Source organism: Pogoniulus pusillus, chromosome 19 (genome assembly GCF_015220805.1).
Source record: "Pogoniulus pusillus isolate bPogPus1 chromosome 19, bPogPus1.pri, whole genome shotgun sequence".
NCBI classification, from domain to species: Eukaryota; Metazoa; Chordata; class Aves; order Piciformes; family Lybiidae; genus Pogoniulus; species Pogoniulus pusillus.
In genome coordinates this window covers 22,708,978-22,725,282 of record NC_087282.1, presented here as the reverse complement: position 1 = coordinate 22,725,282, position 16,305 = coordinate 22,708,978, and the positions used below count along the sequence as shown (strand labels likewise).

Below are 16,305 nucleotides of genomic sequence, written 5' to 3'. Positions count from 1 at the left end.
GGGGTCCTTGATGTGCCATATAGATCTGGGGGCAGCAAATTCCCCTGTGAGTTGTCCCAGTCCCATGACACCTGCATGCCTAGAAGTGAGCAGGGCTGGGGGAAGTGGAGGTGTTGCCTGCTGTTAGCCCCTGGGGACCTATGCTTGTCACTGTGGCACCCTCACAATGGTGGCACGTTGCAGCCTCCCAGCGTGGTGCCCAGGGACAAACTGTGCAGGGGAGTGACACCCACCCAGTGCTCTCACTCACCTCCTCGGTGGTAAAGCCATGGCAGGTGTGTGGGGACACAGGTCAGAGCAAAGGCTCGGGGCAGCCTTTGCACAATGGACCTGGCAAGGTGAGTGTGGCCCCCACCACAGCCTGCCCTGCTGGCAGGGCCCGTTGGTGCCAGAGAAAAGCTCAGCCACAGCCTAGCTAGAAACACAAATTTATTGTGATATCTGTTTGCAACCAGCATAACCCCCACAGGTGTGGCTCTGGGCCCATGCAGATGCCCTGACCCTACTGTGATACCTCCACAGCCAGTAGGTTGGTTTCTAGGGGCACAAGCCCACCCATTCCCATCCAGGCAGTCTTGCTGGGGCTGCAGGCTGGGATCCAGCTCTGCCGAGGGCTGCCTGCAAGCTAGCAGCATGGAGGAGGGAACAGAAGCTAGATTTGTAGCTCTTCACCAGAGCAAGCTACCAGCTGGGATATCTGAGCTGTCACAAAGCTCTCAGGAGCTCTGGGGAGAGTGGAATCAACCCCCTCCCCACCAAGCATGTGAGAGAGAGGGCTGAGCATGGGAGATGCTGCCATGTCCATTCCTCTTACCGTGCTCCCTTGGTGTCAGCCCAGATGCTTTGGGGAGCCAGGAGAGATGCCAGCCCTGTTCCCACCCACAGCTGCTACACGTATCCCGTCAGGTTGTAGGAATTGACCTCGCTCCTGGTCTTCTGTATCTGGCTGACGGAGGGCGTGTGACTCTTGCCTGTCAGCAGCTGCACCTGGCGGGCACTTGAGTAGGTGGTGGTTGTGTCCCGGGGCGGGCAGGAGGTGCAGAGGATGAAGCCACCAACGAGAGACAAGAGGGAGGAGATGATGCCCAGGTAAAGTGCCTCCCCGAGCTCAAACTTCATGCTGTCAGGCAGGGTAGGGTTGTAGAAATCCCGCAGCACGACGTGGATGTTCCACACCAACGGGATGAAGCAGAGGAGTCCCGCGAGGATGAAGACCGCACCGCCTGCCACCGCCACCCGGTCCTTGCCCGGCGAGCCCTGGTTGAAGATCGTGCACCTCATGCCCACAACGGTGAGGAGGCAGGCGAGGGAGGAGACGGTGCAGGAGCTCACCATCAGGGCTTGGGCTGCCTGGACATCGGCAGGCAGGTTGAGCAGGGAGCTGTAGATGTCGCACTGGGTGATGCCTGTGCTGTACGTGGCGCACTCCATCCACAGCCCCTTGGTGAAGCTCACGGCTGTCACGATGCTGGAGCCGATGTGGGAGCTGACCTTCCAGCTGGGCAGCAGCGTGGCTGTCAATGTGCCAATGTAGCCCAGAAAGGCCACGGCGTAGCCCAGCAGCTGGAGCCCCAGAGAGACCATGCTGGTGGCTGGCTGTCACCTCCTTGGGGCTCACGGCTTCCCGTCTGGCTTGCCAGTGGCTTGCTCCCACACGCTTACCTTCCCATGGCCATGCCGGCGGCTCTGTTTGCAGTGCCACGGCTCCACCCCGCTCCCAGGGGTGCTGGTTTTGTGTGGACACCGGCACGTGGGTGGGACCCGGGGGGAGGAGAAGCTACCTGCAAGAGTGGAACGCGAGCCCTCCCCGATTAACGATTGACCCGAGCCCGTGGAGGTGTGCCAAGTGCACTTTCACCTCCACTATCTCCCCAGCAAGGCTTGAGAGGCAGAGCAGTGCTGCCCAGGAAGGATGCCAAAGCCCTCCCTCGTGCTGGGGCTGTGGGCAGGGATGGAGAGCTGGATGCTGGAGGGGAAGAAATGCCCACTGCCTTCTTGGAGATCCCTGGGAAGCAAAAATGCCACTGCTCTGCCATGTTATTTGGGACCTGCCAGAGCTGGCTTCAGGTGGTGACCCTGATGCTCCTCAAACTGAGGAAGGGGGATTGTGACCTTGTCACCATCTGCATGGGGCTCACCTAAGGCATCTGCAGCCACTCAGCACCCACTCTGAGCTGCTATGGCAGGACAATGCTATGTGCCTACACGAGGCTGACTCCTGGCTATTGGCCTTTCCATGCTGCTGGGGGCAATGAAGGAGAGGGACACAGTGATGCCTACATCTCCAGGAGAGTCTGGAGGTCCACAGAGGGCAGAATTACACCAGGGCAAAGCATGCTGGCAGTGTCTCGGGCATGCTTCCCAGGAACACCCAGGATGAGCGAGGTGACCTGTCCCTCAGTGGGATGAGCACACAGGGATGCAGCTCATGGTCTCTGACACTGGTGGGGTTTTCCTGCCAGTGCCAGTCTCCTACCCACAGTCCTAGGCACGGGCCTTATTCCAAACTGCCTCCTCCCACAGTGCCTTGTGAAACCAGACCGAGCCCACACCACACCAGGCTGACACCGCGGCCAGCGGCCTCTCACCCTGGGAACGCTCCCAGCTGAGAGTGCCACCACCACCCAGCGCCTCCCTTTCCTTCTCCCTCCGCTCCCTCTCCTCTGCTGGCAAGTCAGATGCTCAATACCAGAGTTTCCCAACTTTTTATCTTCTTTCCTATGTGCAAACCAAGACCTCCCACTCTGCCTCGGGGTGTTGCTGCACAAGAAACACCTGGAGTGCTCAAGGTGCTGGCCAAAAAGGCAGGGGAGGGTGGTGTTGGAACGCCGCGGTACTTACGGAGGGGGCTGGAGACGCAGGGTGAGATCGAGGGTGGCTGTGGCCAGGGGTCACCCAGGACTGGAGGTGGCTGGCTGGGGCAGGGCGAGTGGCCGGGGCCCCCAGCCCAGGGGATCAGGGGCTGGGAATTGTTTAGCTACAGCTTTGCAAAATCCATCTGCAAATGTCAGCCTGGATCAGAGGCTTACTGCAGATCAGAATTAAACCCTTTCAGTGTCGGGAAGGATTGAGGAGCTGGGATGCCTTCTTTTGCTCGTTGTTTAATTATCAGGGTAGGCTTGCTTCAGTGGCTCAGGTGTGTGGCTTGCTGTCACCTTTCTGGCCAGCCTTGGTGGTCAGCAGGTGACTGCTTGCTAGTGTCCGTGTGTCTGCTTCGGGCTGTGTTGCCTGTTCAGGTACCGGAGGGGCAGTGAAATGCCAGCAGGTTGAACTCCCTATGCTTGCAGGGTGATCTTGGGCTTTTGGTTCACTCCTTCTGGTGCTGCTGGTCCTCTGTGGGGTTTGTTGTTTTAAGACTCCTGGCCCAAATGAGGAGCAAATGGAGACGGTAATGAAGGCTGTGCTGGCCCCGTGCCCCCTCCTGCTCACCGGCTGCTGCAGATGGAGAGGGGCAGGGAGGGCCTCTGGTGACAAATTGTGCTCAGAGCTGAGCAGGGTTCAGCCAGTGTTTGGACAGGGGTGTTTGGATGCTGATAGCAGAACTATGGCAGAGACCATTTGCTATTTTCTTTCCTTGTCCCAAACTGAAACCCTCCTGGGAGTGGGAGGTAATCTCTCTGCCAGCCAGCACCTTGCCTGGAGAGCTTGGGCAGGAGTAGTGGGCAGAGACAAGATGTGTGGTGGTGCTGAAGGGGTGGAGGTGCCCCAGCTTTGCACTCTTGTATCAAGAATCTTTTCTGTACCTCCTGGTATGGTCCACATGTCAGAAAGCCACAGGAGAGGGTAGGGAGCATGGGCAAGTGTGTGCTCCTCTCAGTGCACAGCAGTGTGGGAATGGGGCCTGTCAACTCCCCAGGGTGATCTGAGCAGGAGCCATGGATGCCTGAGTGGGACCACTAGCCTGGATGTGCCTGAGATCCACCCCTGCTGTTCATCTTCCCTCTCTGTCCCCTCTTGAGCATCCCATCCCCAGTTTCCTAATTGCTCTGTGCTTGTCCTCACTGCAGCCCATCACATGTACGTGCTCTGGTGACAAGCTGATGTGCACCACATAGTCCTCATCATGCCCATTGTGCTGTCCTCATCACGCCCATTGTGCTGTCCTCATCACAAGCCCACCACACTGTCCCTGTTCTGTGCCCTTTCTGCTGCCCCAGCATTTCTCTTCCCCACGTTCCTACTCCCTTATGCAAATGGCTACAAAGAGCACTTAATCATCCTTGTTAATTGTCTCTGCCTTCCCCTGTTACCCCCTGGGGATTTTCTCACAAATGGTGTCTAACTTTTCTCCTCTGTATTTTGCTTTTCCACCAGGGATTGCAGCTCCTCTGTCTCCAGCCATCCCCTGACTCTCTGTTTACACAACTGGGACAAATTTCACACACTGGGGACCACTCTCCCCACACTCCTTTGCCCTTGCCCCTGCCCTGAAGAATTTGTGAGTCACTGACTAGGGCAGGGCTATAAAGGTGTCCTTGTCAAGCGTCTGCAGCATCAGAGGGGACATCATTGCCTGCCACCATGGAAGCTGCTGCTGGTTGCCTGCCTCCCCACAGACTCCATGTGCCTGTGGCCAGTGCTCATCCATCCCCAGAAGCGGAGCAAGGGGGAAGGTACCTGGATGCTGTGCAGACTGGGGAGGGTGGGGAGAACAGAGGGTACATGGGAGGTGGGATGGGAAAGGCTCCGTCTGGGTTGGGGCAAAGGCTGTGAGGCTGCCTGCTATGGTGGGGATCCCTCTGATCCCAGCAGCCGCGGGTGGGAGAGAGGGTGCAGAGCATGGGGAGATGCCAGGGGCTCTCAGGGGTTCTGTAGGCTGAAGCTGGGTGTGGAGCACTGAAGCCAAGGTGTAACATGTGCACCTGCATGAGCCTGACACCATATTCATGCACCCAGGCAGGTGCTAAGCAGGGCTGAGAGTATGGGGCTGGGGGTGTGTGCTGCAGCAGGGGGAAGGAAAGGAATGGGGCATTGGGCCAGGGTGGGTGGCTGTAGTGCTGAACCTGCTCCCTGCACCTAGATCCCTGCCTCTCTGGAGACCATGGCTGCCCCGAGCAGAGGAGGGAGCTGAGCAGCGGAGGGTGCAGACAGACACTGTGAGTTTTATGCTCCATGCTGTGTGTGTGTCCCCCTAGTTTCTTAGGGCTGAGGTCCCTGTTTGGCAGAAGACAACCCTCTCCCCTTAGTCTTCTTCACCCCCGGCACAGCTGCATGACAGTGCTGCGCCTGCCTCCCCTGGCCTGTCAACCCTGTGCCTCACAAGCCACGCAGCCTTGCTGCGGCAGGGCCAGGCAGAACCCCTGGGCGCCCACAACCAGCACAGCCCTGCTGCGGGACCTGAAAGGGCCACCTGTTCCCAGGCTTGGTAGGCATTCCTCAGGGGGTTAGCAGGATGCCTGGGCATGAGCTTTTGGGCAGGCGAGGAGATTATGCTGGCAGAAAGCCCATCAGGGAGGGTAGATGTCTGTTTCCTTGGTGGTGGCATCAGGATCTAAACGCAGGGGCAGAAGAGGGAGGAAATGCCAGTTTCAGTTCAAGTTGACCCTGCCAGGTCTGTGGGGGATCATGCCCCTCTGATGGGAGAGGAAAGTCCCTGCGCTCACTGCCAGCCCGTGTTCCCTTGTGCCCTGCTGCTGCTGTGCCAGGAGCAGGGGGAAGAAGGAGCCCTGGGATAGGTCCTACACTGATTTTTCTCTGCTCAGGCTTTGACTCGGGATGTGGCGGGGGATGGCTGCTCCGATAAAGCGCTGCTGTTTTTCCACCACCCAGTCAGGTATGTTTGCTGCTGCTGGCTCCCCGGATGGGACCGAGGGCAGTGGGCAGGAGGGGGTTCTCATCCCGGCTCTCCCCACACAGGCTTCTCTGGCCCAAGTCCAAGTCCTTCGACTATCTGTATAGCGTGGGGGAGAAGCTGCTGGAGAACTTCCCTGTGCAGGCCACCCTCTGCCTCTATGAGGACTCGGACAGCGAGGAGGAAGAAGAGGAGGAGGAGGAGGAGGAGGCGGCACAATACGCCGCTGAACATCCCCCGCCACAGGCAAACAGCCCAGGCAAGCCGGTGTGAGGGTGTGGTGGAGGACAGGCCCGGCAGCACTGAGGAGACAGGCAGACGCCCCTCTACGGGCAGCTCGTAGACAGGCAGCGGGCAGGGACCTCCCCGCCCAGGGTCGGCGACGCTCGTGGCTTCGGCGGGGCCGCGCCCAGCGGCACGTCCCGGCAGCGCCGCCGCGGGCGGGGGACTACACCTGCCGGCAGCCCCCGCGGCGCCTCTCGGCAGCCGCAGCCCTCATTGGCCGCCAGGCTCCACCGGCTGGGGGAGGAGCGCGCGGCCCCGCCCACCGCCCCTCGCCGCCTTCCAATCGCAGGAGGAGGCAGTGGGCGCGCGCTGGCTGCGAGGGGCTGATTGGGCGAGGGGCGGGGCCGGGAGCAGGGGCGGGGGGAGGGGGCGGGGCCTTTCCCTCCCCGCGCACGGGCGGGAGCGGCTGCGGCGAGGGCGCCATGAGGTAGGGGTGGGGCGGCGCTGGCGGCGCGGGGCGGGAGGCGGCGGGCGGGACGCGTGGGGCCGGGGCAGGAAGAAAGGGGCTGGGGCCCCGCGGGTGAGAGTCGGGGGTCGTGAGGCTGGCGAAGGTATTAGGGACATTGGCCCGAGCTGTGGCAGCGGGGCAGGGAGTGGAGGCGGGGTTCATCTGGGACCACAAAGTGCCTCTCAGTTGGATGAATTGGCATTCGGGCTGATGGGACAGGTGAGTTCGGAGGGGGATCCTGCGGTAGGATAACACTGGAAGCTGGAGGTGATGGAAGTCATTTGGAGTTGGGTTTGGGTGGAGGGGCCGGGGCAGGGACTGGCCAGGGGGACTGTCTGTGTGGGGTCGGATGGGTTCCAAAGGCTGTTTTGGGAGCGCCTTGTGGGGATCCCACGATCCTTGGCAAGCGGAGTCGGTGCAGCTTCTCCTCGCTGTGGATCTTGGCACGGAAAACCCCAAATATTGCTGAGATGCTGCTGAGCGGCTGGCAGCCGCGGCTACGTGATACCAGGCAAGCGGGCAGCCTCCCTGCGTCCTGTGGCACGTCACTGTTGTCTGTGGATCCCCCTGACTTGTACCTGTGCCCCCCAGCATAGAGAAGAGGTGTGGTCCCCATACCCCTCACCCGGTTGAGGTCTGCGGGGGGCCGGCGCCGCACGCACCAGCTTTTCCCAGCACGATTTCCTCCTTTGGCATCGGTGACGGGAGCGGGGGCGGAGATGGGGGGGAGCCCGGGGGAGACACAAATGTGCGACTGCAGCATCCTCACTCCCGGCTGCATCCCCCGCGCCTCCTCATGGTTGCCTTGGCAACCTCCTATCGATGGGGTATTTATAGAGGAGGCCAACGCGTGTTAGGAAGCTGGAGGCGGTGGGACCGGGACCCCGTGGGCGACTGCTAGGTCAGCCTCCAGCTTCAGTCTGCTCTCGGTGTGCGTGGCTGTGCGGAGACAGGAGGGATGCTGCTGGCCTCGGCGTCACTGTGTGCCGTATGGTCCAGCTTGTCCTGCTCATCGGAGCTAGGGGAGGTGGTTAGGATTTTGCATGTGTAAATAAAAGTCAGTGTCTGGAGTATTGCCCTTCCCAGGGTTGCCTGTGCTTGTAGGGTTGTGTAGACCTGGCTTACTGTTACACTGGAATAAACCATCTCTGAGCACTGACACTGGGTGCCTTGGCACGGATACTTGGGAAACAATTAAAGCCTTCCTGACTTAATAAATGTGTTTCTTGATGTGTGGTGTGGCTTACGGAGCTGGAGATCCTGATAAGTCTGGTCCTGAATATCCTTATTTCTGTGTTTCTGTCGTATTTGTTAAAGGGGAGAATATTCTCCCCATGATGGGTGATAGTTGTGTGTGGGAACTGTGGCAACTTTTCCACGTGTGTGTGCTTCTACCCTCTGGGTTTGGGTCTCTTCATGAAAACTGATGACAAGAAAAGCAGATCAGGTGGTCCCTGCTCAGAGCTGTGGGGAAATACATGGATTCAGAGGCTGTTCTCAGCCCCCAGAACAGCTCAGAGAGGTGGGACTGTCTGCACAGCTTGTAAAGGACTTCTGGTATGGGTTGTGGGGTGCAGGAGGTAGCAGACCCATCTTGAGCAATTCTGGTGCTCTGCTGCTTTCCTCCTACTTAAACTCCGGACTGCAGTTTACAATCTGAGTTTTGCAAACTGTTGGAAAGGAGCTGCTCTCTGCCTCTGCACATATTGCCAGGCTTGCATTGCCTCTTGGTACTTTTGGTGCAGGAACCTCAGAAACTACAAGAGACCTGATGCTGGCAAGGAGAGGTACTAGGTTAGCTGAAGCAGGTGTATGTCAGAGAGGAGTGGTAGTGCCTGTTGTGGTGGGTTGCTCCAGCTCTTCCGTGTATCTTAATGCCTGCCTTTGATGTGAAATGAGAAACATTTCTAGCCCTGCTGACCCCAGGAGTGGCTCTGTGCTGTCTCCCTGACCTTGCTGCAGCCAAGTGGACTCAAGTGCTTTTGGGATAACTTGAGTATCTGAAGTCTTGGATCTGAAACCAGCATGTGGCTTAGTTCCTGCCGTTTCTAGCCACGTTTGCTCCTCATCCTCTATAAACCCCTGCAGGAGCTGGTTAGTTTTGTCCTCTCTGTCTGCTGACAGAGTTGTGATTTTGCCACAGCTTGGCGCCATGCACAGTAAGAGGAGTTAGAGCTCAGCACAGTGGTTGGTGAGGCACTGGGCACAAGAAGATGACAAAGGGTGAAAAATACGTGAGTGAAACTTCTCCTGCAAGCAGAGAGGGACGTACTCTGCTTCTGCAGGGAACGTTTACTTTAGTTCAGTGTAGTTTTGCTTTTGAAGCTATTGTCCTGGGTGTGCAGGGAGCTCTGTCACTCCTGCTGCTGCCCTTAGCTTGGCCCAACAGCTTTTAGGAGATGCTTATCTTTTTCTTTCCCTTTGTGTAGTCAGCTTTTTGGCAGTGCAGAAAACAGTATGGCCTTGTTTATTGCAGAATGTGGGTAGGAGTTGCAGAAGTGGGAACTGGTATGGCTGTGAAGTTGATTTAAAACATGACTGCTTTACCTGTATCTCATCTCTTGTGTGAGGGAAGGGCATCAGGCTGCTTCCAGCAGCTTATAACTTGAGTCTTCTTGTCTGCTGATGAGTTATGGGGATTCTCCTTCATCCCTTTCTTCTCTCCCTACTTTACTTGCCCACATCCCTCTGGGCTTCCTGGGTAGTGCATTAGCCTTCCGTGGGCTGGTGCAGCACAAGTACCTCAGAGACCTGCCCCGGGCTCTTGGAAAGCTGAAGGGTGTCCTCAGCTGCTCCAGTCCTCCAGGCATGTGATGAGTGAGGAGGCAGCATCACTGCTTGGGTTGGGAATTGTTGTGGATCCACTCCATGCTTTCTGCATGAATCTCACCCTGGGTGATGGATTTCTTGGGATTCAAGGGGTGAAATTGAAGCTGTCAGTGATTCTCCTGTTTTCTTCTCTGCAGGTAGGCAGGAGCCCCCTGTAGCCGAGTGAGGCAGCATGGCAAGTAAGTGTTCCCCAGTCCAGATGGAGAGGTGGTGGTGGTGCTGGAGAAGAGAAGGGGAATATTTGGCAGTCATCTCTCCAAGGAAGGAGTGCCTGTGCTTCTTGGGGGGCGTTAGTCTCTGGGTAGCAGAGCTCAGCAGAGCTCTTATCCCTGGATGTGGTTTGAAGTCCAACGTGACTTAATGCTTCTGTCTTCCCCGTGCAAGGTGTGAGTCGAGATGAGGTGCTGAAGGGCTGACCTCTGCAAGACTGCCCGTATGCTGCAGTGTTTCTTTGTGTGATGCTTGCTGCGTGAGGCTCCCTAAAGCTCTTTGGACTGACCTGCCTCTCTCCAGGGGCTGCTGCTGTGTGCTGAATGTCCTAGCAGTGGTGCTCCTCACGGCCTGTGGCTAACATCCCGCAAGCTGCCCGTTCTGGGTGCCTGTGTGGCTGGTGGCACGGGGGGTCTTTGTTGGCAGTGGATGGGCAGCTGCCTAACTTGGCCCTGCCAGGAGCTTACCATGTGCCTGCTCGGGGCCAGCAGCTAGAACTGTGCTGAGGCAGTGGAGGGTGCAGGGTGGCGGCTGGTGAGTGGTCTGTGATGAGCTAGACTCAACCCTCCCTCCTCGCTCTTCCGGGCAGCCTGTGCGGAGGCTGCACGCAGTGATGTGATGGCAACAGGGAGCTGCAGAGATCTGCCTCGGGGCTCAGGAGCCGCCAGAGCCACCTCTGAGAGTGGAGGCAGTAGGCACGCTGGGCAGGAGGAGCACCCGAGGGATAACAGGTATGCGCTTCGTTATCTGTGCTGTGCGGGCTGGGGAGGGAGCAGAGGGCTTCAGGCAGTGTTTTTAAAAGGCAGGTTTAATCTTCTGTTAATGAGGTGGGTGCACAGCTGGGTGCCTGCCTTCCTCCACTGCTGCCGTTTCTCCCAGAGCTCAGGTGCTGGCTCACCAGCGCTTACTGGTTGTGGGAGGTGTCCCCCGGTGGTGGCAGTGTTCCCCACGAAGCTGTCCCCGCAGTGTGGTGGTCGGTGTGCTCACCGTCATGTGCTCTCCAGCGGCGTGCAGCCTTCTACAGGCACAGGCACACGCTCTGCAGAGAAGCAGCCCGGGGGGATGTCCCCACAAGCCGGGCAGCAGAGCTGTGGGGTGGCGGTGTGGCCAAGCCTGCCTTCCACCAGGGGCCAGCAGCACCTCAGGAAACCCAGCAGGGATGCAGTGAAGCCAGCCTGCTTCCCCTGCCTAAAGCTCTGATCTTTCCTGAGCACCAGTTCTCCAGCTGGTGCGGGGAGACTTGGAGAGGTCAGTACTGAGGCTGCTGGGCCTTGGGAAGCTCTTGTGCCCTGCGGTTTGAGCACAGTACCTGCTCAGTTGTCTGCTCTTTGGGTCAGTTGGGCATCTAGGCTGGAGAAGAGAGTGGGCAAGGCTCTTGTTTCATGAAGGTCGTTTTCCTGCCCTGCTTCCAGGTATTTAGGAACTCTTTGTAAAGGAGGGGAGTGAACACTGTCTTAGTTTCTGCTTTTCTACCATTTCTAGGTCCCTGAAGGAAACTGGATGTGGGAAGAGGCACACACCTGCGCTGTGGCATGCTTTTGTTCAGAGCATTGCCTGTGACACCTGCTCGTGTATCTGGTTTGATTTCCTGCCCAGCTGAGCATGGTAAAGCAGGGAAGGGTCATGTGCAGGGATGGAAAACTGACAGTGAGGTCTGCAGCCAAACTTGTTGCTCCAAGGTGCGCTGGGGAAGCTAGAAGAAGGCTCAGACTCAGGTGCTGAGAAGAAGAGAGTTGATACCCCCAGATTGATCAAGCTGGGAGGCAAAGGAGGTGAGGCCAGACTTCTCCAGCAAGGAATGAGGCATTTGTGGCACCAATAGTGTCTTTGTAAAACTTCATCTCCTTCTGGGAAGGCTCAAGAGGAGGTTGGTCTGGCAGCCTGCTCCCTCTCCAACCAGAACAGCTCTCCTCAGCTGCAAAAGTCAAAGCCCTCCTGCAAGATGCCTTCTCTGCCTCTTGAAAATGCCTTTTCTTTGGTTGTCCTTGTAAAATAGAATCAACTCCCCCCAAAGTCTGCATAATAAAGTCGATTCTGAAGAAAGGTCTCTGACTCACATCATTCATACTGCTCTTCATTCACACCTCAGCAGTTCTGCCCTCTGCAAACTCTCTCACTGAAGCAATCCATTAATAAGTCATGGAGGGAAAATGCACCTACACAGCACGAGAAGAGCACAGTGCCTCTGAGCACGGGATGGTGTAGCACAGTAGTAGTTCCTTATGCCATGATCTTGTCCTTGCCTTCTTATTTACATACACTCTTACAAAATACCTTGCTGTGTTGTTTTAGGAGCAGGACACGTGGCAGGCAAAGGAGGAGGAAACCTGCCAGTCCCTCTGGTAAAAGGCTCCTAATGAAAGAAGCTGATAGCTTCTCACCAAGTGTTTCATCTTTTGATCTTCACCAAGCTCCTTACTGAAGGAGTATCTTTGTGTTGCAGCCAAGCTGCTCTGCTGAGAGACTCTGGCTGTCCCCTTGCCTGCTTGCCCTGCATCTGTTGATGTTGCTGCAGTGCAAGTTGGTTCATCTGGTTGATTGAATGGAAGGCTGAGCCTGAGTGTGAAGGAGGTAAAGGTTTCTGCAGATCAGCCAGCTGAACCTATTTGTCTTCCTCGAGGGAAGCAGCATGACTCTGTGGCTGGCTTGGGAAGAGATGGTGCCAGCCTACAGCTGACTGTCTTGAGCTGCATTACAGAAACTCCTCTCTGAAATGAGTGCATGGGATGTTGGCATCCTTGAAGGACTGTGATTTGTATGGAGTGTCTGCTTTCTGGGCAACAACTTGTTTGCCTCTCATGTGCTGCTGCAGGTCCTGGTAGCTAATTGCTCCCTGCACCCCATGGAGGTCTCCCTCTTGCAGTACTGGGGGAGAGGCTTTGAAAGGTCAGGCAGGAAAGTGCTGTTCCTGCAGTCTGGCTTCCTCACTGCGTGCTTTGTGGGAAGATCTGAGCTGAACAACACAGTCTCCCATGTCTCCCAGGCTTTGGGAGCAGAGGAAGGTTTGTGAGGCCTCTGCACCAAAATGCAGTGGGGATGAGAATGTGATGTCATCTGAGAAGACTGCTGAAGATCCTTTCAGTATCTGACTCGTGAGCCCCTGTGCTGTCTCCATGTGTTGCTCTTGTTGGGTTTGGGCCTGGGGAAAAAAACAGTGGATTTTCTGGTGCCTGAACACCTGAGCTTACATGATTCCACAGCAACTGCCAGCAGGGATACCAGCTTCCAGAAGGCTGGCTGCCCTCCTAGGACACTGTGTAGGTGCAAAACAAGAGAGGAGGCTCTAGGGTGGTGCACAGGGGTGGGGACTGTGGAATGATGTGCAGCTGTGAGCCCATCTTGTTGGCCCTGCATCTTGGCAGAGAAGCCTGCCTCTGCATACCAGCCATTGCTCATCCAGTGGCATCTCCCTTGCCCTGCAGCAAAGGGACAGCAAAGTGAAATCCCTCCCAGGGCAAGGTTTTGAAAGCAAGTATTTTTGGAGCCTTCTGTCTCTTCTTCATCTGTCCTGTGTGGTCTGCAGCTACCACTTCCAATGCCTCTAGCATCTCAGCCCTGCTGGAAGCATGTTCCTGGTGCCACATGTCCCTGGGAAGGACCCCAGGAACTCTGTTCCACTCTGGGTGTGCTCTTCCACAGTGGGCACTCGGCTGTGCTACTTGAATTGTGGCCCTGGGCTTTGAGTGTTCGGTATGCCTGCACCACCAAAATTCTGTGGGAAAGCCTGGCAGGGCAGAGGACAAGTGTGGGGTTGTCCCTGCTCAGCAGGTCTCTGTCTTTTGTCTTGCAGTGTTCTTGGGGGCCAGGAACGCGCACTCGGTCCTCAAGCGCTTTCCCCGAGCCAACGGCTTCCTGGAGGAGATCCGGCAGGGCACCATCGAGCGGGAGTGCATCGAGGAGGTCTGCAGCTATGAGGAGGTCAAGGAAGTGTTCGAGAACAAGGAGAAGACGGTGAGTTTGTCCTGTCCTGCCCTGCTCCCCAGCGGATGTGTGAGGGCTTAGCTTTAGCAAGCTGGAGGCAGGGAAGGAGAGCACAGGGGGAACAGCCTCTCCTGATGGCTTTGTCCTTTCTGCAAGCAGTGGGCTGTGACTTCACTTTCCAGCATGACTTTCCCTTCCCAGGCAATTCCCCGTCCTCGACATGGCCACAGCTGCAGGTCGAGCTGCTACTCCCATGGCATGTGTGGGAAATCTGTCCTGTTGTCCCTGACTCTCTAGGCTGGAGCTGGTGTTAGACAAATTGCTCCCTGCTCATTGTGGGGGTTCTTGGCTGCTGTTGAGGGATGGTTCCCATGATCTTTTGTGTTGGTTCCCGGAGTGCCCCACATGCTGGCAACCTTGGTGAGAGTGCTGAGGGGCAAAAATGCTTGTTTTGTGGACCTAGGAAGGGCAATGATGAGTGGTGGTGGTCAGGAAATGCTTGTCCCACCTGTAATGCGTGTTGTTATCTGTTCCTGCCACAGATGGAGTTTTGGAAGAGTTACACCAACTCTGTCTACTCTGTCAAGGACCCTGGGCACAGCACGGAGCGCTCAGACGCTATGTATGTGGTGGTACCGCTCTTGGGAGTGGCTCTTCTGATAGTCATCGCTCTCTTCATCATCTGGAGGTGCCAGCTCCAAAAGGCCACCCGCCACCGCCCCTCCTATGCTCAAAGCCGTTACCTGGCCAGCCGAACGGGACGCAGCCTCCCCAGGGTCATGGTGTATCGGGAGCGGTCGCAGAGCCAAGGCGAGACCCAGTACCAGCGAGAAACCAGCAACCGGGGAGCTGGAGATGGCAGAGCTGGGGGCACAGCCCAGCACGATGGCACCCTTTACCCGCCAGAGCATTCGGCCTCTGTCCTCTCCAGACTGTCCAGTGCCACCCCTCCACCTTCCTATGAGGAGGTGACAGGCCACCCAGAGAGCAGCAGTGGTGAAGAGACCAGCGTCTCCTACAGTGACCCACCACCCAAGTATGAAGAGATCATGGCCGCTGCCCCTGCCGTGGGCAAATAGTGGGTCTGCCTCCCTCCTGCCTCTTCACACACTCATGCTTACCCACCCTCCCTTTGCTGTGCTTGGGACCCCCTTCAGGTGCCAGTTGGCACCCCATTTCACTTGTACAAGCTGGTGCCATCACACAATAGCCTTACCCTCCTAACCAAAACCAGCTGTCCCCAAGTGGGGTGAGGCTGGGCTGAGGGGCTGGCTCTGGAGCCAGCCAGCCATCCGCCCCTCACTCCCTGCTCACATAAGTGCTGTAGCAGCCAGAGCAGCTTGTTCCTGGCTCAATGTGGGGCTCTCCCCATGGTGCATTTGGTTTCCTCACTTCCCTCTCCAATAGACATAGCATTTCCCATGACAGCCTCCCTAGGGCGTTGCTCAGCCTTACCCTGCATCCTCATCGGGCCCTGTTTTGCTGCTCAGGGCTCTGATTAAGAGTTGGGGGTGCAGGAGAGGTGCAGTTAATCTCTGCCCATCCCCACAGTTGGTGTCCATGTTCTGTTTTTGGGGAAGGTTCCTACCTTGTGTGGATTTGCTGCCAGGTGGGAGTGGGGAGCCCAGTCCATCCTGCCGGTACCTGTAGTGATGTTTGCTGTGCAGAGGTCATGGAGGAGCAGTCAGGGAGGTGCTCTTGGATCTCCTAGATGCCTTTGCAAAGGTGGAAAGGCTTGTGGTGCTCTTGTATGTCAGGTAAGTGACTTTGGAGTAGTGGGTCTTTTTCCTGATGATCTTTGCTTTCCCCCTGTGGGGTGCCAGCCAGCTGGAGGGCTGGCCACAGCCAAGTTGGCTGATGGGGGTCATCTCTAACCTCAAGCCAAAGGTAGTCCCATGGCTTTAAGAGATGGGGATGCTCTTCTTTCCTGGAGCATGCCAGTCTGGTGTCTGCCCTAGAGATAGGATGCTGGATGTGGATGGGCCAAACCTCTTCTGCTCAGGGCTCTTTGTCCTCCAGAGCAGGTAAATGGGAATGCAAAACCCTACTCTCCTGCAAGCCCTTCAGGTGGCCAGAGTGCTTGGTGGTCATGGTCTTGGTGTGGGAGTGCCTTGTGACAGAAACAGCTGCAGAGGTGAGAGATGGCTGACGATGCCATGATCCAGTGATGCCAGCGTGTCGGGAGTAAGGCCAAATCCTGACTTAGGTGATTGTGGTGCCAAGGCAGGACAGAAGCACGTGCTTTGCTGTGAGACCAGAGCATCCCTTTTTCATGGGCAGCTGCGTTTGGGGTCCAAGCAACAGCGCTGTCTTTTTCCCCATCGTGTCTGATGGGCTAGAAAGGTGGTTGTGCTCACCAACCCACCCAGATTAGTCCAGAAGCTCCCAGTACTGCCACCTCTTGGTGTTCACCCCAGCACCAGTCCCTCCACCAGCACTGAAAGGCTATTGTACATCCATGAGCTGCCTGCACCGGGCTCGGTCCCAGCGATGCTTTCACAGCAGGTACCCTCAGCCCAGAGCTGAGGCTTGCCCAGCACGGCCATCTCTGAGGCAGGACCTGTGGTGTTTGCAGCTGCTGGCACTTTTGTCTGTCCCTTCCCAGGCCTTTATTCTGCCTTTTGGCCATAGTAAGCTGGGGTTATGGGCAGATGTGACTGAGTGTCAGGGTCACAGCCTGGAAAAGACCAGAGTGAGACAGAAGGGCCCTCAGTATCTTCTGTCTTCGCTGCTCGGTCATTGTCCCTGCCGTTTGTATTCTGTACAACCTGATCTGTTTCTCTGCAGAAAAAGGTATTTATTAAAAAACCCTCACAGTCTG

At 57.0% G+C, this 16,305-nt stretch overlaps 2 protein-coding genes across 9 annotated transcripts; one reads left to right on the top strand and one right to left on the bottom strand.

Moving 5' to 3' along the window:
- Nucleotides 1-412: 412 nt before the first annotated feature.
- CLDN2 (claudin 2) lies at nt 413-1,694 on the bottom strand. Its single transcript, XM_064158893.1, has one exon. The coding sequence runs from the start codon at nt 1,582-1,584 to the stop codon at nt 889-891; it is 696 nt and encodes a 231-aa protein (XP_064014963.1). The 5' UTR covers nt 1,585-1,694; the 3' UTR covers nt 413-888.
- A 4,737-nt stretch (nt 1,695-6,431) lies between these two features.
- Nucleotides 6,432-16,303, top strand: PRRG3 (proline rich and Gla domain 3). 8 transcript variants are annotated; one of them, XR_010305859.1, is made up of 4 exons: nt 6,432-6,503; nt 9,491-9,532; nt 10,153-10,294; nt 11,046-11,606. XR_010305859.1 is itself a non-coding variant. In XM_064159620.1 (4 exons), exons 2-4 carry the CDS (start codon nt 9,526-9,528, stop codon nt 14,561-14,563), a joined length of 705 nt encoding a protein of 234 aa, XP_064015690.1. In that variant the 5' UTR covers nt 6,432-6,503; nt 9,491-9,525; the 3' UTR covers nt 14,564-16,303. The 8 variants fall into 8 exon arrangements, 4 of the variants coding, with proteins under 4 accessions (XP_064015690.1, XP_064015689.1, XP_064015691.1 ...); XM_064159620.1 differs by lacking the exons at nt 10,153-10,294; nt 11,046-11,606 and adding exons at nt 13,354-13,514; nt 14,027-16,303; XM_064159619.1 differs by lacking the exons at nt 6,432-6,503; nt 10,153-10,294; nt 11,046-11,606 and adding exons at nt 6,571-6,743; nt 13,354-13,514; nt 14,027-16,303.
- The last annotated feature ends 2 nt before the right edge of the window (nt 16,304-16,305 follow it).